At 27.5% G+C, this 24,382-nt stretch overlaps 3 protein-coding genes across 3 annotated transcripts in view; 1 reads left to right on the forward strand and 2 right to left on the reverse strand.

Moving 5' to 3' along the window:
* The window catches only part of LOC108747669, a 171,909-nt gene that overhangs the window by 36,372 nt on the left and 111,155 nt on the right, over positions 1-24,382 (forward strand). The gene's annotated exons all lie outside the window — the stretch shown is intronic.
* LOC108747667 (facilitated trehalose transporter Tret1-like) lies at positions 5,006-10,306 on the reverse strand. The gene is made up of 3 exons (XM_018485279.1): positions 10,219-10,306; positions 9,612-9,992; positions 5,006-5,955 (listed from the first exon to the last, which is right to left on the reverse strand). The coding sequence occupies exons 1-3, from the start codon at positions 10,286-10,288 to the stop codon at positions 5,006-5,008; spliced, it is 1,401 nt and encodes a 466-aa protein (XP_018340781.1). The 5' UTR covers positions 10,289-10,306.
* The window catches only part of LOC108747666 (facilitated trehalose transporter Tret1-like), a 54,794-nt gene continuing 52,246 nt past the window's right edge, over positions 21,835-24,382 (reverse strand). Inside the window, exons 6-8 of the mRNA XM_018485278.1 lie at positions 23,597-23,883; positions 22,080-22,522; positions 21,835-21,976 (exon numbers count right to left, since the gene is read on the reverse strand). Of these exons, the coding sequence (XP_018340780.1) occupies positions 21,899-21,976; positions 22,080-22,522; positions 23,597-23,883 (808 nt within the window). The 3' untranslated portion in view covers positions 21,835-21,898. The remainder of the gene's footprint in view (positions 21,977-22,079; positions 22,523-23,596; positions 23,884-24,382) is intronic.

Genomic DNA, 24,382 nt, shown 5'->3' on the forward strand with positions numbered 1-24,382 from the left:
TTATTTCCATGAAAATAATTTAGTTAGAATTTTTTGAAGGCATATAATTTACAATTATTAGTATTATACAAGATGTGTACCAGATTTACTATTAATAGCAGATTCCTAAAATCATTTTGTAATGAAAATTCTAATATCAAAATATTGAGGTTTTTTTTTAATCAGAAGGATTTTTAAGCTTAGCCAATTGAACTATTCGAAATTTGCGCGTTTAAGCATAGCATATTGCACAATAGTGAAGACGTTTTCAAGAATCAATTCTATTCTCTTTTATTATTGTAAACAACATAATGACATAATGATTTAATAACGTAATGACATAGTGCACAGTAAAAAAAATTGTGTGTTTGTGTTGGAAACGGTTTACTCACGTTTTCATTAACAGTTTATGACAGTTGAATTTTTTAATCATATTTGTATGTTAATTAAATATAATGTGATTATATTATTTAAAGATTTTATGTTAAATTTATATTTAACATTTTTTAGTCAAAATGGCACAATTTATGAGTAAGTGTACAAATAACGTAAAAATATAATATTTTAAAATGTATTTTAAGATGAATGAATAAAATGTAGATTACTTTAACATATTATAAATGTTAATTTTACTGAAAAAAATATGTTTCCATGGTTTGTTTACAAACCATGTCGATATTATCTATTCACTGTGTCGATATTATCTATTTAAATTTTATTACATAGTATTTGTGTACCTTCTAACATATTCATCTTGTATTAAATTAACCCTAAAATTTGAGTGGACTGTTTGCGATTTAATCGTTGTACTTTCTTCAACAGTGTCATAATATAATAAAGTGATGCGCAATCCGCGGTCGCATGTTGCTTGCCAATTAATTTTCTACAGTCTGTAGTCTCATAGCCGAAAATATAAAATATATTTTCTGTTTTATATAAACTATCAAAGTAATAACATTATTATTAATGGTAATAATTTAACAATTTCATTTGAGATACATTGAAAACAATTTTTAAGAATTTATATTTTGGAAATGTAGCTTACATGTTTGTACGTATATTTTTTTATATAAATAAATAATATGTTCATAAAATACTTGAATTTTATAAATTATCTTGTTTTTTTTAAATTTTATTATTAATAAAATTTATTAAAGTAAATTCCGATAGTTATTTTTGCACAAGGTGCATAGTCGTAAAAACCAATTCAAAATTAATAACTGGAATAAGTAGAAAAATTGTATCTTAATATTAATATAAAGTAATGATGATATATATACGTATATACATTTATAATTTTCTTATTATGATTAAATTTTATTTCTATTTATTTGATATAATGTATATGTAGGTAAATTATATAAGTATTAAGTTAGTCAGAAAATCTTTCCGTATTTTTGCATGAACCTTTTTGCAAAAAGGGAAAGACTTTCTGATAATATAGTTAATTACATAAAGTAAATAAAATATTTTTATTATATATAATATACACGAGAGATTACGCATTACTGGTATAATGGAATTTTCTTTTCTTTTGGAAAGGAATTTTGTTGGTATTTTTTGAAGGCATAGAATTATAATTATTGATATTATATAGTGCACAATAATTTTCAAAAGCAGCTTGATTGTAAAAATTGAAGAAAAGATCAATTTTAAAAACATAAGTTATGTAATCAGTTGAATTTTTAATCTTTTTACAGTATTTATTTTTATAAGTTTATACATACATATTTAGGTATACATAATATTTTTCACTATTAATAAAAACATGTTGAGTTTTTTCTATAACAGTTCTACAACAAAGTTTTTTCTATAATATATTTTATTCTATCGATTTATCATAAAATAATTATTTAGTTGTAACAACTTCTTAATTATTACTCTGTATCTAGAAAGAGTATGGGAAAACCATATTTAATTTCTATAAAACTTCTTGTAGTCGTATAATTAAAATATGTCTAATTTCAATATGTTAAACTATATTAAACTTGTGATAATATATTTATGGAACAATATTACATTATCGAAGACAGGTGCCACAACATGGCCGTCGCGTCGGGTTAGATGGTGATGAAAATGACTGTTTGCCACAAAATATGAATACCCGACTGACGGAGGGTGGGGTTAATTGTCTCACGGTTTACTTGCAGACAGGTCTAATGTGATTGGTAGTTCCGGAGCGGACGTCGGAGCTTTCTCGGAGGACAATCGAGTTTGTGTTCGGCTGGCAATTACACTCTCCGCTCGTTACGCGGTTTGACAAACTTTCTCGCGGCAGCGAAAGACACTGAGTCCCACGCGTCCGATCGAGGCCATTTTCGTTGAGTTGAAAGTTGCAATAATTGCGGGGGCAAAGTAATTCCGTTGCTCGGTTCTCTCATTGTTGCGTGCCAAAACCGAACAATAACAAATATTAAACGACGGTGCATTTCCACTCGGCCGTTTGCCTTTAATTCCCTTGACAATGCAGTCTCGAAGCGAGAAAATTAGAGTATCAAATTATTCTGCTAATTTTAGAATGGCCATCGATTGTAGAATCACGCGTTGAGAAAGAAGTATAATTTAGCATCTTTGTACGTGACATAATTGAAAACTACTAATGTGTTATGCGAATATTATTTTCTGATTGTAATTTAGTTGCGTTATTGGAATTTAAATCAATAGAATTTAATTCAAGTTTTCAGCCGCTTTGTAGATTATCGCGTTTAACTCCACGATGAAAATGGCACTCTTATGTAATAGTCCTTTTTATTACGAGTACTAAACTATAACGATCCTGAAAAAATAAAAGGACGAACAGTCGTCTACGAAACGTATAGATAAGAGGCAGCATCCGGGCGATTCATTATATCTAAATTTAAATTAAAGTAAAACAGAGTATTCTCTAGACATGTTTTCGTGCTTAGCTTACCTAGAATTTTATCCACATCTTGACAAGATTGTTTAAACAACTGACTGTCACGACTGTGTTTTTACTTCACTTGATTTCATTCTTTTTATGCGGTCGATTCTTTTTGCATACTCTATTACGCACGCCTTCGCAATTATTCTTATCTCGTAAAAAAAAATTCTGCTGATAGTGATACGCCTGAAAAGTGTGATGTAAATAAAATGCAAATGTTTCGACGCAAGCGAAACCCATTTATCTCACCCTAATTTAATTGGTGCATTACGGAGCATTATGCCTATACAATGTTTGCCCATGATGCAGCGGTTACAGTTATTGGTTTATGCACCTCTTGTAGCTCTAATGATATTTTACGATAATGAATTTAAAATTCTAACCGAGTATGCGTTGGCATATACAAGAAGAGCAGAATGTGATCACGTTGTTCGATTAATTCGCAGGATCTATTATGTAATAGAATTTGGTTGGACGCACTAGTGCGCACTAGTGCATATTAAAGCCGTTGTACATCTACTGATTTAATCCGTGTAAAAGTAAAAAGCAGATATTTCGAATTATAAAATTTTAGGTTTTACGTAACAACACAATAAAATGTATTGAGATTTAATCCATTTATATATATATAAAACACATATTTTTAGGTCACTTTGTGTACGACGATTTTAATGTGCACTAATACACACTGAGCGCATTTAATCAAATTCGCTATAAATGAAATGTCAAAAATAAGAAATTATATATGCTTATAATAAATATTTTATTTATTATATCAGCTTTTAATTGTTTTTCTTTCTAGTGATGGATTATTTTCGAGTGTCTATTTTGTCTTTTTGTATTTTGAGATGTTTATTATAATTATCGTGTCATTTTTTAAATATTATACCCACATATAGGTAATGCATTCTCTACGCAATTTAATGTAAGCTCTTTTTTATTGCGTAGTTATTTTTAGATTAATTAGCTGCGTAATACGTTGGTTTTATTTTCCTCGTAATATAAATGTAAAGTGTTATTGACAAAATGATCTGTGTGAGATAAGACAGTCTTGAATTTACAGCCTTAGATCATGGCCCCATTGCGCTTTTAATGTTGTCGCTGGTGACCATCCAAGTGAAATATTTTATAAAATATGAATCTGGCCAAGTTCCATTACCGACATTACCTTATGTCCGTCCAGGAGAGAAAAATAATTACAATATTTCTGACAAGATTCTGCGCGATTATCGCTTAATTATGCTTGAGGTTTGAATTAATATTTTGATTAGATATTCATTTGCGAACAGCTTGTAGGAAGCATTGTTACATTATGATATATTACATATACGCGCAATATAAGAGAGAGATTTTTCTCTGAAATACTTTCCGTATCTTCCGAGAATCGACTTCGTATTTGAAATTCTTGTTGTTTTTGTGCAACATTGACAATTCAATGCATCGTGTTGGATATTTGGAAGCATAGAATTGTTAATGCGAAAATTAAATGCGTTTCTTATCTCGCATCAGTTACTTATACTTTTAAATACTTCGCGAAGTAATTGGTGATAAATAATTATGCTGTCGGAAAAAACACGTCTCTGTTCATTATTATTCTGCTTACAAGAATGATTAGATAAGTATTAGTCATCTTATACGCTTACAATTTTATTGATATATTTTTTATATTAATTGCTAAAAGTATATTTTTTAAAGGCATAACCATTTTATAATGGTTTAAAATTATAATGATTTAAATTTAATTAAATTATTTTAAACAATCGCGTATTACAAATAAAATAAAAAATTTAATTATTCTTACAGTTTAATGCATGTGCAAAGATAATATATAATGAGTAGAGGTGAGCAGACATTTTTATATATCTATTCTTTAAAATGTTTTTTTGTCAATTCAACTGATCTTGTTACTAATTAAATAATGTAGATTTGCTGAGACGAAATAAAAATATTACATTGAAGTTACAATTTGTTAAATCATTATTTGTCATATCAACATTATTTGATATCGATATCGACATTATCGATCTATTGTGAAAAACTTTTTGTAATAAATGCAAGAAAACAAATTCGATTATAAGTTTTCTATAGACCGATCAGATAGTTCGATAAATGTATTCAAATGACTCAACTAACTGACTGTTTAGTTCTTCCGTCCAGTACTTCTTGAATCTCCTGCAACGACTTGCCTTTAGTCTCGGGCATGCAGAAATAGGCATACGGTACGGCGGTTACCAGTAACAAAGCATACACGTAGAATAAGTATTTTTCTGTGATTAAATTGATTAAAGGCTGATATGTCGATGTGGAGATAAAGGAGGATATCGCACAGATGATGCTGGCGAAACAACCAGCTACGCACTTAATATGTGGCGGAAAGATCTCACCCAGTACCGTGTTAGGTATCGAGACGAGGCCTACGTATAAAGCTATCTGGAAGAGCAACACTGAGCAAATCGGTAGAGCCTGAAGACTAGCGGGGTTATAACCTGCATCGAGAAGCTGATATTGTATACCTAGACAGATTAGCGAGATCGTGACAGCTAAGGTGGAGACGATCGTTAAGATTCGCCTGCCGAACCTATCGATTAAGAGCATAGAAAGCATAGAGCCGGCGATCCCGGTAGCAGTAACGATAATTACGATCATTGACGGTTTTATGACTGTCACTTTGGTGTGTCTCAGAATGGTCTCCATGTAGAATAACACGTTATTTAGGCCGCATATTTGAAGATACATGAAGAGTAGCGATACGAGTATTTGTGCTTTCCAAATATACGGAATTTTGAATTCCTTTATAACTTCCGTAAATCGTAAGCTCCTATTCTTTTCGAGAAAGAGCTTTAGTGCTTGCAATTCCGATTCCACATCGCAATCACGGTGATACCAGAGTATCGAGGTTCGCGCTTTAGATTCCTGTTTGATCTTGACGAAATGATGTGGCGATTCCGGCAACCAAATGAAAATTATTATTAGTATGATGCAAAGAATCAAGCATACGGTAGCGCTCACGTCCATTCTTAAATACGCACCCATGATACTCATCATTAGATTGCCTATTGATAATCCGCTTACAGCTGTAAAAAAGACATTAATTCTTATTAATCTTTATATAAATGCTTATATTAATTTAAACAATATAAGAAATAATGCTCATGATAGTCGATACTGGATTTTCGTATATAATGTACAATTTTTAATGTCGCGTACTTTAACGCTGACATCAGTGTTTCCAGATTAACAAGATTGATAGAAAAAACATGTACAATACGTTAGATATAAAGAGATATATAAATTAAATTAAAAGAAAAATGCAAATGTTTTGACTCACATTTCGAGTCTTCTTCAATGCGATATAAATTGAAAACGGATAATAATTGTCCATTAAAACAGAACAGGTTTCTTCTGAGTTGCAAACAAAAGGATTGTCAAGTGATTGTGACAATCGTTTTTTAACTCTGTTGATGATCATTCTGAATCCGACATTTGATTTATTGTTTATAATAATCTATTCAGTATTTTCTTTTAAATTTTGATTCATTTGAATTTATATCTTACTTATTCATAAATCTTACATCTTTTAACTCACATGATAACTGTTTATTTGCAATTTGACCTTATAGAAGAAATGGACAATTTTTATGTTCCTAATTTATATTGTACTGAAGAGAACACGAAACGTTTACGCCTTTTAATTTATATGCATCTTTACATCTAACGTATTATATCTTTTCTATCAATTTTATTAATAAAGTTGTGTACTGCACGCGAGAAAATCCAGTGCCGGTTTTTCTAATTATTCATTCTAACTATTATAAATCATTATTCACTATTAATGCGATTCTATGCTCTTTAACTATTTAGAATTTTTTGCTTTTTCTTTTGTGTTATATCTCATCAATTTTATAAACTGAAAGTATTATTATACAAATGCAAATTAAAAATTGAACATTTATTGATTATTATATACCATCACAAAACTAATTGTTCAAATAGTTTGCGATTTTATGTTTTTGATGATTTCTTCAAATTATTCTTTAAACTAATGTGATAATATTAATTTCATAATTAGTATTGTACAAATATAAATATTAATGATGTTGATACTGTAATATGTACATATAAAATACATTTTTTAATAATAATTTAATTCTCCAAATTCTCCAAATTCTCCAAATAGTTAGTTTTGTGACTATATGGAGAAATGAAAGATTTACTTTGACACAATATACAGAGTGCATATTCAGAGTAGTTGAACCAGTTTTTTATCTTAAGAAAAAATTATTGACCTCATCTAATTATACCGACTTAGCGATACAGATCAGATGCGTGAATACATCGTGTGAATTACTGATTTGGGCGTACCGAGAAAAAGACACATTTTTAATATCTTATAACAATTTTCAAAACTCAATGTTAAATGTGCCTATTTTTGTATATATACTCAAACCACAGCAGTTTACACGATGTTATCGACGCATCCAATCTGTATCATTAAGTCGATAATTAGGTGTGTAATCGATTATTTTTTCATAAGATAAACTGATTTAACTACTGTTATTCACTCTGTATTACATTAAAGTTAATTACTATATTCAGCAAAAAAATTTGCTAGAAATACTAATTTTGTATTTGCTGAACAAAATTTTGTTAATTGTGTAAATTTTTTTAACAGAAAATTTGCTAGAAATATTTCACGATTTCGTTGTAGCAATAAATTAAATTAGCTTTAGCAGTACATTTATATTTTTATGAACAGATTAAAAATTTTTTAATAACACACATATATTGCTATAATATAAAATAAATGTTTACGACAGTAAAGTTTAGTCGCTTTTATATCGAATATGTGAATATATTAGAGCGATTTTTTTGCTACGATAATTAAATCTTTTTTTAAATATATGTATTATCGTAAACACAATCTAGTATCTCAATATCTGCTATCAAACTTTGGAAGGAATATTTTGCCTTAAAATGCGTCCAGATTATTGAGTTGAACTTTAAGCCGAGCCTCAAACCGAACCTAGAGATGAACTTCGAGCCAAACATCGTGAGCATCGCGTGTATATTTAACCAGGATTGGGAAAGTTACTTTGTAAAAGTAACTAGTTTCTGTTATGAGATGAAAAGTAATACATTACAATCATAGTTATTTTAAAAGTCAACGAGTTTACTTTCCAACTACTTCTCTGTTAATTTTTCCTATTTGCATTGCTATTTGAAACACAAGAGTTGTATATATTTTTAATATTACTAAATTATTTTACTTATTTATTAAACGTTTAATTACACACTCTATATTATTTATAATAAATTAATATATACACTTGGAAACAAAATTATGGGATCAATATTAAGACATTTACATATTAAAAAGATCCTAGTTTAATATAAACAAATAAATAACAAACAATCGCTACTATCCAGCCTTTCAACTAGAGTTACTCTATAATGGGAGAATGATCGTTGCCTCACAATGATTTTGATTGAACAACAGTGTACTGTAATTATTTTTCTTTTTACTTCGAATTATAATTAATGGTTAGCAATCTACTGTAATAATCGTTTGTTCTTTCTTGCTGAAGAAGGCTAAAAGATTAGCCGAAACATGTACTTTCATTTTTTATATAAAACTTTTTTTAAAAAACAAACTGCGCATCGTCGACAATGCCTAATTTTCAGTTGCATATTTTTTATTTATTTATTATTAATTTGTTATCTCGGGAATTTAGTTTAATATTGTTATCTTTTTAATATAAACATTTACAGACTGTGATGATTATCACTACTATCAGGGATAGATATATTTCAATCACTAGAAATAATCATTGATTGTTCACTTTTTATTTTCATCGGTTTATATATTGATAAATAACAATATTAAAAAAACAATATTAAATGAAAATTGACTAATGAGATTGAACATACATAACTGAAAAATGTCGTATTCGATCAAGGTTTGAGATTCGGTTCTTCGTGCTTAATAACATTTCTTGTGTATTTATACAATTTCCAGTTCAAGCAAATTGTACGCTGATTATTTGTCGGTCTTGAAACACAGTCCTAAACCGAAGCTGGAGTGCTCCATCGGATTGTGTTTCAAGATCGACAAATAATCGGCACATAGTTTGCTTGAATTGGAAATTGTATAAATTCACAAGAAATATTGTTAAGCACGAAGAACCGTCTTGATCGAATGTGATATTTTTCACTCATGCGTTGATAAATAAGTTTAATGTAATTATAAAAGTATACAACTATTAAATTAGTCAATTAGTTTTAAAAAATATAACTAAGTTAAGTTACAGTTATAGATGTAAAAGAGAAACGAAGTAAAATTATTATATAATTATTGAAAAAAACGTAATCCTAACTGTAACTTCGTTGCAAATAACGATTTACTTTTCGACTCAGTATTTAAATGCATAAAATATACAATTAAAACCATAATATTATATGATTTACTGAAATGTTTGCGATACTCACGAAATTTGTTTTGTCAAAGGTTGTCTTTAGGTTCAGTACGAGATTTGGCTTAAAGCTCGGTTTGAAGTTCCGCTCGAGATTCAGCTCGATAATCTGGACGCCTTTTTTTATGATGTAATCATCCATAATTAAATAAATGGAATCATTGGTTCGTTATTATTTCAAAATATCTGGATATCAAGCACTTTCATATTTTTAAAATGCACTGCATTTATCCATGAAGATTTATACACACGTAGCGTACCTAATGCGACTAAAGCTCCGCGAATAGAAGGATCCGCAATTTCGCCTAAGTAAAGTGAGAAGCAGCTGTACGTCTTTCCTAAACTGATGCCAGCTAGTAATCTGGCTACATACAACCATTCCACTCGATTAGCCACAATTATAAAGAGCCAACAGAGAGTTATTGGCAAACTCGTTATGAAGACCGATGTTTTAGCACCGAGATAGTTAACGGCAACAGAACCAGAAATGGCGCCAATTAGCCTGCCTAGGTTCAATAGAGAAACTACCCAGGAAGCCTCGTTCATTGTCATGGGGATGTGAGATTCGGGTGAAGTCAGATATGCGATATACGGTGAGCTCCACAACGATATCAGTCCCATTTGTAATTGCAGAAGATTGACTGAAAAACACAAAATTATTAGTCGTTAATTATATTTATACGGTCTAAAATAAAGACTCTTAATATTATTTATATTTATATTTTTAATGTGGATTATTTTCTTTGTACACTATACATGAAGTCAAGTAAATATTTTTTTTCTCATCTATAAATATCAATGTATTTTAAAAACTAGATTAAAATATTTTGATTAATATATTTTATCGATATTGCACAGAATACATACCTCCGATACCAGCAATCCATTGAGGCCATTGTACTTTTTTAATTTTCTTTTTATCTGCCTCATGATCCATCGTACTCTTTCTGTAGACTGCTTGTAACTGAGCGCCTTCGCGGGATCCACGCTTCTCTCTACAGGAAAACCGAATCGTAAATGTCGTTCTACGTCCTTGGAAATAATAAATAATGATCGATGAATAATGTAAATATTTTTTAATGATCCGTTATTCGTTAAGTATGATTTCATCCGAAGAACTATAGAACTAGTAATTTCTTATCATTTTTATCACATTTATTATTCAAATTATCAATACAATTATTCAATTTATAATAGAATAAAAATTTATTAAAATAGAGACAAAAATATAATAAATTATATTATTAATTACAATTAATTATGTCACTTTAATGTATACATTAATACGTACATTAATGTGTACATATACAATATATTTCTAATTAGATTAAATAGTTATTAATAAAATTAATTAATTTTTTATTAATTTTTACAACTCAGATTATATTAATTTTTAGGTTTTCTTTCTTTATTTATTACATGTCGTATATACATACGTATATCGTTAGAGGAAACTCGTTGATATATTGATTCCTTAAAGAGACTTCCCCTCTCATTTCTTAGAAACTAAACATTTCATTATTGATAAAAACATATGATAGAAACAAACTGCAAATGATTTTAAGTTTTATTTATAAGTTTTAATTATAAGTTTTTACTTCTTTAATTTAGATAATTAAGGAAAACTTATATATATTGTAAACACTTATATATAAAAACTTAAAATAAGCGCCTTACCGATCCGAGTGTTAAGATGTTGAACTACTATATAATATACATTCATTTAAATTGAATTAATTTTCAGAAATTTAAATGAATGTATATTATATAGTAGTTCAACATCTTAACACTCGGACCGGTAAGGCGCTTCGTTATTTCAAGTTTTAATATAAACGGTCTCGTTTCCAATCATATTACTTATATATAATACAGGATAAATCAGAGTAGTTGAAACAGTTTTTTACTCTATGAGAAAATTATCGATTACATACCTAATTATTGATTTAACGTTACAAATCGGATGCGTAGATATCATCATGCTGGTTTGAATACAGGCACATTTGATGTTGAGTCATGAAAATTGTGGATATTAAAAATGCACCTGTTTCTCAGTGCGCAAATCAGCAATTCGCACGATGTACCTATACATCTAATCTGTATCACTAAATCGATATTAAGTGTGGGATCGATATATATTTGTGGCTTGTTTTTATATAAAATCATGTAATCTTTGTAGTGAGCACGTGTCGAGATTCCATCAGAAAATGATGGAATAATTGATCGTTTGCATAAATAAAGTCTTCAGTAAAACTCACACACACTTGGACACTTATTGTAATGAGATGTGCTCGCGACTTTTCTATCTTGTATATGTACTCTGTTTGCATTGTAACATGAGCGACAGCTAATAATTGAGACCGAAAGAGACGTTTCCAATGGATAATATTAATTACTCTTTCTGCGTTATTTGTGGTAGATGTTTATAGAGTTTCCTTTTGCTGATCTCGACAAGACTCTGTCGGTCGACCCGTGTCTTATTGTTAGTATTGCTTCATCCAAATGCATAGCTCTTTTGCGTAGTCTCTGTAATTTGGTAACGTTTACGCAACTAGCGGAAGACTTTCATCCTACTTTTATGCAATTTTCTTAAAGCTTGTTCACGATTTCCGCATCAAAGTTATATTTTTGCAATCTTCTGGAAAATTGGTTTCGTAATTGTTGTTATCCTGCAACTGCTTGTTGATTATTACCAATATTATTTTCTAAATACAATCATTCAGATTCTAAATTCAACATATCTACATAAAAACGAATTTATTTTTTAATTTTACATATTTGTTTTAAATTAAAAAAATTTTTCTTTTTCTTATTTTTCTTGTACTATAGTTTTGAATATAAAATTGAAGTGCAGCGTAAACTGGTACTTGTTTGTGAGGCAGACTATAAGCTAACTTTATATAGTGACTATAAGTTATCTTTATATAATGTTGCGTTATAGTGTCAAATTATAGTCCTCAGAGCAATGTCCTGAAGGCAATTCTGTATTTGCGAAAAATCCACCAGAAACAAAAACTGCGTTACACATTTGCAGAGCATAAAATATGTATATGCATAGTATTGTGTAAAGTATTCTATTTTCAGTATCTAGATACAGGTTTTTTAACATAACATTTTTGAATAAATTGCATTTTGACGATAAAATAATGTCTTTAACGTTATTTTGACATCAAATGACGACAGTTTGCTTGTGAGGTATGATCTGTATAGGTAGTATATTTCTAGATATAGATCTGTATATTTCATATATCTGCGCGTAATATTTATTTATTATACATATAAAATACATATATAATTATACAACACGTGCATATAAATCTTAGTTTCATGCTCTGCAAACATGTAACACAGTTTTTTTTCTGGTGGATTTTTCCGTAAATACAAGATTGCCTTTGAGGATTATAACTTGATATTAAACACTATAACACAACATTACATAAAGATTAAGTTAGCTTATGATTTGTCTCACAAATAGGTACCAGTTTACGCTGCACTTCGATTTTATATTTAAAATCATATTATAAGAAAAATAAGAAAAATAAATATAAAAGAAATTTAAAACTGCAAATATATGTAAAACGAAAATATTATTAATATTACAATACATCTATTATTTAAATTATGCAATTTGTAGAAAAAGATTATAAGAACTTTTGTATTTATAGAATTTGTTACTTACATAAATATTCAATAAGTTTAACGTATTAAATACAATAAAATAACACTTATAAAACCATTAATTAGTTTTATTAAATAATTTATTAATATTTACTTATTATTGAAAAATAATATAATGAAATATGAAATGCTTGAAATTTTAAATAAATTAATAATGTAAAATACCTGCAAAAAACCAACACAGCAACTAAATGTGTAAATAAATTTATTAGAATCATAACATAAAAAAGAAATTATAAACATTTAGATCTTAATTTTTTAAATCATTAGTACAATTTAGATAATTTTAATGTCAAATCACATAAAGTTGAAATAAAATCAAAATAAAACACACTCTGTATAACTTAATGTTATAAATTGACTAAAAAATATCGGTGCTAATTCGAGATTGAACTTCTAAATATGATTTCAAAATGTAATACAAACTTGTGACAATTACAAAATTGCCTTAGTGCAGGAAAGTATCATCTAAAACTGAGAGAGAGAGAAATGTATCAAGTATAGATATCAGTACACAAGAAATGGTATCTAATTATAGGTATAAGTACAAAAAGACGTCTGTCTAGTTGACCCCTCCACTTGACCAAATTTTAATGAAAAAATTATATACAATAATATTGTGCTATTTATGCGCTATCATATGCATACAGTCTTAATTTTGTGTTGCAACCCTTAAGACACTTCTCTCTTAGAGCGAACAGTCATATTTACCCCTAACTCGTTTAAAATAGCTTTTATACTTTTGTGATGAAAGTTATTATATCACTAACTTGCGCAATTAGCGTATAATATTATAAAAATGCTAAGAATTATTAACTGTGTGAATAATTTTAGTAATGACTTTTGTATTAATTAATTTGATACCGCAATAATATACATGAAATTGTATTATATTTTTCTTGTTTTTTAAATATAAGTTTCCATAATTATAGCAATATTATAACTAGTTGCATAATTACTCACATATTGAATTTATTGGAGAAGAATTTTAATGTTTATCAAATACATATTATTTCAATGCAGTTGCCTACAATTAGAATAAAATTAGATAAATACAGTATATAACAAAAAAAGATAGTTAAATAATGTGGAAAATAAAATTTGAATTCAACTTCATGGTGGTGCCTGTCTAAAAGCTATCTGTGACTAATATAAAACAATTAAAAAAAATTTGTCTTATATATTTACATGCATTTTTAACTTTCAGAGAGTGAGGATTTATTTTTTAAATCTTGCAGCTTTTTTTAAATAAGATTACTAATCGCTGCAAGTTTGATCAAAATCGGTAAAGAACAGAACGTAGCCTATCCTTATCAATAGTTCTGATACATAATATAAATAGCTGTTATTGCACGAATCAAATATTATAATAATTCGTTAAATTTTATTGGTAAATAAATATTTAAATAATTTTATTAATGACATTTGATATTGAATTTTGATAATCAATCTTTAAATCATACGATATTTCTTTTTTTTTACATACATACATATTTTTTTCTTCCTGTTATATATTTTATATTTCTTTATTAAATTTTAATTAAAAATATGAATATAAAGATTATATTTTTAAGGTTCATACGAATAAAAGTTTACGGTTAATAAACAAGGAGAATTGTGAGTGTATGTGCTGATGTGTAATTATGATAAGTATAATATATCAATATTACTATACTCCAGAAATAATAAATCTTTCTTTTTTTATAATTCTATACGCATAATTTGCATAAGGAATTAAATTTCAAAATTTTAAACTTTTTATTAAAAAAAAAAAAACATGTATGTAAACTAGCGTTAACAAATTTGGAGCAGTTGGAAATTTGTATGTAAAAAAAGTAATATAAAGAATCAAATTATAAAGCTCGAATCACTACGAAATTATAATTTATAATAATTTTAATTCTTAATTAAAAATTAATCATTACTATATGAATTTCAATTTTATGTTTGATTTATTCGAGGGGTCAACCATTATGGAAATTAATGTACATTTTTTTAGAAATATATTGCAGTACAATAATAAAAGGCAATGCTAGCAGCACGTCGATACCGTTACTTTGTTTGGTAACGATTGAGTAACGACATGTTTACATTTTCTGCTGAATAATGTTCATAGTAACACAGTTGCATTTTTGGGATAATGGTAACGATTTTACTAGTTACTTTATTTACATAAAAAGTTTTAATCGTAACCAGAGAGTACACATATATATACACACACACACACGCGCACGTCCGCACGGGCGCAATATCATATCGCATAATTACAAAAAATTAAAAAAAATATTTACAAAAAATATTACATTAATACTATTATGTTCCTATTTTGATCAAGTATCTTAAATTTTTGAACTAACTCTAGCAAGATGTATATATGATTCACATATTGTATGATTAGAATGAGCCATATAAAAGATTTGATATCAACAATTGTGGCGCCAAGTTAAATGTTCTGTTAATACAACATTAATTTCTTACTGTACAGTAAAGAACTTTGGTAATATACATCATTTATATAAAAGATTTGGTATGTATCATTTGTATGAAAGATTTGATGATCGACAAATGGCACCAAGTAAATTCTATATAGTTCGTTTTTCCACTTTTTCTTTTCACGTTGAGAAGATAAAAAAAGATAAATTGGGAAAAATAGTGATAATAATTATGAGAACACAACTAATATGAATTAGAAATTAAATGCCTATACTGTCAAAGTTAGATCTTTAATGCTTAAATAATTTAATGTGAATTATATATAGATACTATATATGTACGTACATGCATATATATTATATTTGAAGTGATTCGAACTGCGCAAATTGGTTTTCCGGACTTATAAAAGCAGTAAGTAATTAAACTACTGTAATAATACAATAATTATGACTTTAATGTTATCGTCTGAATTTGATTATTAATAGAGATAATAATTGTAGAGAAAAAAAATCGTAATTTTGCAGCAATATATGTATAAAATATTATAGTATTATGAGTATACATACTTTTATTTATATAATAAAAAATCAACAATTTAATGATATATTATCTAAGTATTTATGTTAATAATCAAATTTATATCAATTTATATCAAAATTGTCAATAATATCAGCATTTTTCAATTATTTTCAGGCCCTCAAGGCTCTTTTTGTATGGAAAATTTGCTCAGGGTTGTTGAATCGTTTTAATTATATAATATGTAAATCATATATATCTCACTATTCTACTTACCTCTAGAGTCTACTGACCCCGGTTTCTCCTACGTTAGCAATATCCCACAAAACATTTTTATATGGATTTAATATAATTTAATATAGGCTTAATATAATTTAATACAAATTTTATTAAAATTTAATAAAGAGAAAAATAAGATTTTAATAACGGTTCGGTTTTATTAAAGTCTTATAAAGATTTAATTTTTGGACCACATAAAGATCCATATTAAGTTGTACGAGATTTTTTTATTAAATGTTTATATAGAATTTTTAAAAATCTACTCATATTTTATCTTAATAATGAGCTTATAATTTTTTGTACGTTTTTTAGTTTTGTCGAAAAGATAACTTAAAAAAAGACATTTTTTTCGTCATTTTTTTATGGTTGTCGTTTCGAAAAAGTGAAAAGTCAACTAAAAGATATCTTTCGTATTACCGAAAAGACAACATAAAGAAGATACTTTTCCATTTATATCTTTTATCACTTTCCCGCTAGTAGTATACGAGATTGTATCCATCAGACGGACGCGGTGGAGTTCAATTTCTCATGTTTAAAAACCATACAAGATAGAATAAACGGTGCAGCATTGTAAGAAATTGTATGCGTGTTCTAATAAGCACTAATGAAATATTTTTTGAAAGCGAGTGCCCAAAAGGGAGTATGATAAAAAATAGTGGCTCTTACACATAAGACACGGCAAATATTGCAGAAATGGGAGATAATAATAATATGCAATTTCGTTTAGATTTTTGTAAAACCTGATTCGGGAACTTATATATGTTTGGGAACTTATATATGTCGGGAACTATATATGTGTATGTGTATGTGTGTGTGTGTATGATTAGAAAACAAATAATAATGTAGATAGTAATAAAACAAATAAATCAGACAATTTTAAGTTAAAGTTTTTCGTATAGTTTTTCTTTAAAAGTAATGTGATACTGATCTCTCTCTCTCTCTCTCTCTCTCTCTCTCTCTCTCTCTCTGTTCTTAAAAGAAAGTAATACTTTCAAACTTTTGAACGGTAGTGTATGAATATAAATTGAAAATTAAAATCTAATTTTAATTTATAACGATTTATAAATTATATATAGTACTTATACGTCACAACTTAAAAACTAAGTTAGCGCAGCTAATTAATAAAAAATAATAACAGATGAATAATTAATAATATATATTATACATGCATAATCAATATATAATTGTGTCAAATACATGCGTGCGTGCGTGTGTGCGTGCGTGTGCGCGTGCGTGTGCGTGTGTGTGTGTTGTGTGTGTGTGCGCGCGCGCGCGCGCGCGCGTGTGTAACACAAAAAGAGAAATGTATCTTTTTATATCCTATCTGATAAAATATCTTAAATTTGCTTCAATGAGTGCGAATAGCGTCATGAATATAAACGAGGAATATATTCAATAAATATATTACATTTTTATCAGTTTTATCAAACGATCATTACATTTTTTTATGTTTGTTCTAAATGTTCGTTTATAATTATTCTTGCTAAAATAACATTCTGAACATATTCTATAATTAGAAATGCTAGATCTCGGTCTAGAGTAAACAGATCGAGCTTTTAGTAGCTATAAATTCATATGTGTAATTTTATGTAACATTAATTCTATAATTTCTTATTATTCTAAAATCTGAATTATTGCGATTATAATAATTTTTATATTAAGATCTTCGATTAAAATCCTTTTTAGAATGTGTTATTAAAATAATTTATTTACATATTTTTTTATTATATAATTGTTTTTATTACAATATATAATTATTTTTATTATATAAACATCTCCGAAAATATTCTAAAAATTGATTTTGATAGGAAATTTTTATTTCATTTTTTTGATCTTACACTTGATTAAGTTTATAAATTTTTGAAAAAATCAGATTATCGATCTAAAAGTCCAAATTATTTTTCATTTACTATATACAATTTTATATAATTATTTTTTAAATATTTTTTTATATTTTATTTTATTTTATTTATTCATTGTTATATATCTTCCTGATATTTTTGCAATATGTTATCAGTTTTCTTGTATTTACACGAAAAAGCTTTAATAAAATAATGTTTCTTAAATTCATGATAACGTATTAGATACCTTTTTTATTTTTTTTCGTACTTTTTCTCAGAGAATATATAAAATTAAAATTTTATAATTATAATTAAATGAGGTATTAATGTTTTCATTTATGATGTAAAGAAAGCAAATTAATATAATGTTTATAATTTAATGATAAATTACAAATACAGTGTGAAACTTTTATTATATATAAAATATTTATTTTAGTTCTTTATATTTTAGTACGTTTTCTGTCAAGAAAACGCGATAACATATTGAAGTTTTAGTTTCTAATGAATGGAGCTCCTTTCGGAAAGCTCTGCCTATTAGAAAGGTAAATAACGTAAATCTTTTATAAACTATGTTTTATATAACATTAATCTAATATTATTAGTAATTTTAATGCGACATTATGTGATTAAGTCTATTAAGTGATATTAATATGAAGTATTACAAATGCCTCAAACATTTATAAGAAGAAGGAGACTTTACAATGACAGTAAAGTGCTTGTAGTTAATTAGTAATAGTCGATTAATATTGCTGAGAATGAACTTACGTATATATGAAGGACGAAACAAACTCGTAAAATGAGGAACAGTTGATGCAAGCACGTTAAGATATAAATGAGCAGCACATGCGTAGTTAATAACTTCAGTTTTTTTATTCTTGCGTCAAAAAGAATGTGACAACACATTTCACGTGATAAGAAGTACGGTACCCAATCAATCCCGCGTGTTTTTAAAAATAGTAGGTAGTATTTAGCAGATAATTGAATTACTGTGTCGTTTCTTATCGCATAAGACATGTTACCTGAATATAAGAATCATTTTACAATTTACAGAAATGTAGCCTAAAGAAGAAAGGAAAATGTATATGGCATGAATAGAGGAAATGTAATAAACAATAATAGAAATGATAATTTGTGTGTAAATCATGAGAACCGAACAAAGTTCAAAATAATCGACTTAATTATAATCTTAATTATAAATTTTGCAAAATTTTCATAGTTTGTAGTTTTGATTTGATTAAAAGAAAAGAGCTTTTAGTTTCCAAGATTTGGATCTCTGCTGTTAAATTCATAATATGCAATCATATTAATTTTATATTTTATCAGCATTATTTCTACAACTGATTACTGCTCATCTTTTGTATGTCTCTAATTTAACTGAAATAATGCAGTTAATCAACAAGGAATGTATGGATTTAAATTAAGGTTATTACTCACTAATTCTAAGTGCTTGCATTAATATGGATGTTGTTTACTTCGATCGAAAATAAGTAATTTAATGGAATCCACATAATGGATTGATTTATCTTGATGTTAAGATCTCTTTAATAGATGCCTATTGAGCATCAAAAATTTAATTGTGATATTATTTCAGTAGTTTAATATTCTGTATTTTTAAGTCCGGAAAAATTAATTCGGCGCGCAGTTTAAATTACTACAAATATAGTATATACATATGCAAGCATGTGTACATATAAATTCGTGTTGAATTATTTAAGCTTTAAAGATTCACATTTCGACCGTTATGAACCTTTATTTCCTATTTTTTATTAGTTGTGTTTTCACATGTACACGGAAAAAATGCTTCGATTGCTATAATCAAAAGTCGCCATGAATATATTTTTTAATTATAAGAAGTACGATTATGATAACCGTAATGTAATCATAAACTTAACGGTTATGGCTATAAAGATATCCATCTTACGGTTATCATAATCAAATACCGAAGGTACTATAACTTTTAAGCCTTATAACTCAAGAAGTGCTTAATAAAAAAATATTTTGTCGTAGTGTTTTAAAAAGTTTTCGAGATAAACTACAAGAATATGTAATAAAAAATTGATGTTTCCATTAAAAAAAAATTGACCTTGATCTGATTTTGGCGACGCCACTCAAGATCAAATTGATAAGATCAGTAAATAGATCTTTTTAAATCATACAACTTTTGTCAGAACATTTTTTTGATTGGACCTTATCTCGCGAAGATATAAGAATAGTACGGGTGGTCTGAAACACCCGGTATAACACACATATTCTCTCTGTATTTATATATGTATATGTATATTATCCATTTAGTGGAATTTATTACGAGAAATTACATTATGCATCGACAACTTAAAAATTATAAGTATATCTATATGATTTCATTATCATATAACGGAATATTTATAATCTTAGAAAGGTCTTTTATATTGAAAACCTTCGTAACGTAGCTAAAAAAATTATTGAAATAAAAAAAAATGCATTTTGTAGAAAATGGACAATACATTTATGATTTTTGACCAACATTTCAAGATAATCTTTTTCACAAAAAATGTTAAATGTTGCAGAAAAGCTATTTTTTGCGTATTATACATTAATTATTTCGAAAACCTGACGTGAAGGAGAAATTTGGTTTGCAGTATCGCTCGTGCGTTTTCAGCATTCAAGAATCCGAGCAAAATTATTCTATAAAAAATACCTTATTGGATGTAATTTTTTGCTATGTATTTGTATTATTCACAGACTTCTATAAGTAGACTGCTGACTTCGCCGCCATGTTTGAAGATAGGGTTGGGCAGCACCGTGTTTAATTTCTCATACTCACATATATATAAATCATATGAATAATTATTGCTCGGTTTACGTCATATATTCACGGACTGGACGCATACATGTGCTTACGGGAAACAAAATAAGGATAGTTCGGAATCAGGTTCATCTCTTTCTATTGCATTGAATCAGCAGTATACTTATAGAAGTCTGTGGTGTTACTTGAACTTAGGAAATAATTAATTGATAACAATATTGGATTAGATAAATGATCTTGTTTTTTTTATCCAGTAAATTATTTTTGTTAGCATAATTATGTAGTTATTTAATATGACCAGAATAATATGAGAGCACCTAGAAGATAACAGAAAGTAGAATAAGACCAGTTGTGTAATTAGAGAGAATTTTAACATTATATATAAAACATACTTTAAGTGTCTTTAATAAAAAAATAGAACTTGTGGTTCATTTGTGCATAAAATTGAGGATATTTTAATATATAATAACATATTTTAATTGATTTTTTGATACAAATAAATAGATTATAATTTATTTGTATTAATAATATTATATAATTTTATTTAAATATTAAAATATTTATTATATATGTACAAGTGAATCAAGAACGAATGTTGTGAGCGTATTTCGTACATTGTTGTGTTCTAATTATTATAAATTAAACTTAAGATTTGTACGAGTATTATTGATATGTTTATTTTTTATATGTAAAGAAAAGTTAAAATAATGTTATCTAAACTCTAAAACTGAATATTTACGATTTTCGTCATCGGTTTATCTTTTCTCATCTTTAGTTCTAAATTATCATGCACGCTTAAACTTAAATTTTCTTGCTGATTTATTTGGTTGGTAGCTATTAAATTAGCTATTTTTTGTAATTATATTTACAATTGTTTATATAAATTATACAAATAATATACATATATATTATTAACAAGAATATATGTTACCTATTTTTCATAATTGGATCTCTTTCTCGTAATTACGTTAATTAATTACTATTCTATACTCTGGAAGAGTTAGAAAATTTGCTACGTTTAAATATTTTCATTCGCGTGTCTCTTGTTGTGAGGCTTCTTAGCAGCACTTCTCGCAGTCATCATATCTTGAATTTCCTATTAACATCAACAATGATTAACATGCAACATTTTCACTGAACTCAAAATAAAGCTTTCTATATCTCGTAACGAAGTAATATGTAATATATGATTGAATTACCTGCAGCGTTTTTCCTTTTGTCTCTGGCAGCATGGTGAGTGCATATATTAAGCTCATCATGATGATCACTGCATATAGCCAGAAAACATATTTTTCGCTGATGAGATCTACCAATGGCTGATATGTTCTTGAGGAGACGAATGCGAATGCCGCTGATGTAATACTTCCAAAGAATCCAGCCAAGCTTTTCAGATCAGAAGGAAACATTTCACTTAGAGTTGTCATAGGTACCGGTATGAGTCCGAAGTACATCATCATGAACAACACTAACGATAGAATAATCAACCATTCGAGATTACCAGGATCGTAGCCGTAGTCTAACAAAAAGAAATGTAAACCTAACAACACCGCGCCGATCATCACGCCCAAAGATGAGATTGCTAATAGAATTCTGCGACCGTAACGATCGATAGCAAATATGCCCATCCAGCCAATAATTATACCTGTAATAATTACAATAATTGGATAATAAATGAATCTAATTCTTAAACGACTTTAACAGAAATGAACAGAGTTTGCTTAAAATTAGTATAGGGTAACTTCGGTATATATACGCCGCACCTAATAAAAATTTAATTTTTTAATTTATTATCAGAGTTGGGAAACGTTACTTTTTCCGTTATTTTTCCGTTACTTTTTATAATATGACATTGTAATTTTTTATAATTAAATGCTAAGGTTGGAAAAGTTGATTTTTCCAATCTTAGCACAATCTTAGCGTTTAGTTATAAAAAATTGCAACGTCGTTATCAAATTGTTTATAAAAAGTAATGGAAAAAGTAACGTTTCCTAACTTTGAGTATTATTTATTATGTTTAAATGAACTATACCAGTAAAAAACTTTTTACTGTCTATAATACATCGTATAGCGTCAAATTGACGCTATATAGTGTCAAATTTAAACATTGTTTTTATAAAATAACGATATATTGAGTGGGAACAGTGGCGACTTAAATTAGGTTAAATTCGATACTCTATAGATTTAATAGTGTATAACAAAATGATTGTGTGCACATTATCCCTATTCCTTTTATTTTTTCTGACTTCTGCGGCGTAAAAGTCATGGTATATAGAAAAACTTAATGGGCCTTCTACAATAAACCATTAATCATAAATCAAAAGTCAGAAGCTAAAAATTGACCAATCACAGTCGCCAATTTTTAGCTTCTAACTTTTGATTTATGACTAATGGCTTATTGTAGAAGGCCCATAAGACTTACGACTTATACTTAAGCAATAAGAAAATCAACATGTTGGATTTGCTACTGCTTACATTATGATCTTCCGGTCTCTACTGTGATTGATCAATTCGTTTACTGCTTAAATCTTATATCTTGAGTTTTTCTATTTGCTATGGCCTTAAATTCTCGTACGGCGTAAATGCCGGAGTTACCTTATATACCTTATATAATAATTAAGATAATTAACAGTTGAGACACAAGACAATTCTGTCAATAAAAGATAACACGGAATGAAGAGATAATTATATTATCATTGCTATTGGAAGTCAAACATACTGACTGCACCAACGATGATTACTACAGTTGAAGGCATGATTGATGTCATCTTTCCCTTCTTTAGGATAATTTCCATGTAAAATACAATAGTATTTAGTCCACTCATTTGCATAAACATGAAAAGTATTATCATCATTATCAATGAGCGTCGATTTTTTGGTTCTTTAATCTGATGCAATCGTTCCCTGATGTTCATTGTACGCGTTGATTTCACGAAAAGTTCCACGGCTTCTATTTCGTTTCTTATATCAGGTTTTCGATAATACCATCGAATGGCTTGTTCCGCTCTAAAATTTTGAAAATAACACATTAAAATATCTTTTTAATTTATCCAAAATTTTCAAAAAAATTCGAGAGAGTAACATGCTTTAATTATCATAATCGTTTTATGATTATCGATTTTATTTTTTATATACTTATACTAATACTTTAATAATTATTTTTTTGTCGTTATATTTTTTACATATTCTTTATTTTTTTCATAATAAATATAAATTATTTCTGAGAATTGTGTTTCATAAAGAAATGTGTACAGATGCAATTACTTTTATTTATATACAAAAATATATAACGTATTTTTTAAATATTATTAAATATAAAATTAAATATTTTTTTCTAATAAATAATAAAATGTAAGACACTTAATACAATAAATTGCAGAGCGACAGAAGAAAGTAAATATTTTTTTTTAATTTAAAAGAATTAAACATTTAAAAAAATTCAAAATTATATTTTTGAATTACTAATTTTATGATATCAATGCATTTTATATATTTTTTGGATTTT

The sequence above is a fragment of the Trachymyrmex septentrionalis genome, unplaced genomic scaffold (genome assembly GCF_001594115.1).
Source record: "Trachymyrmex septentrionalis isolate Tsep2-gDNA-1 unplaced genomic scaffold, Tsep1.0 scaffold20, whole genome shotgun sequence".
NCBI classification, from domain to species: domain Eukaryota; kingdom Metazoa; phylum Arthropoda; class Insecta; order Hymenoptera; family Formicidae; genus Trachymyrmex; species Trachymyrmex septentrionalis.

Excerpts from the sequence above, each read along its gene's own strand:
- LOC108747667 (XM_018485279.1), bottom strand. The coding sequence starts at position 10,288 with ATGGATCATGAGGCAGATAAAAAGAAAATTAAAAAAGTACAATGGCCT. Across the intron at positions 9,993-10,218 it reads ATGGATTGCTGGTATCGGAG|TCAATCTTCTGCAATTACAA; the intron begins GTATGTATTCTG and ends TGTGTTTTTCAG. Across the intron at positions 5,956-9,611 it reads CGGAGCTTTAGTCGCATTAG|CTGTAAGCGGATTATCAATA; the intron begins GTACGCTACGTG and ends TCTTTTTTACAG.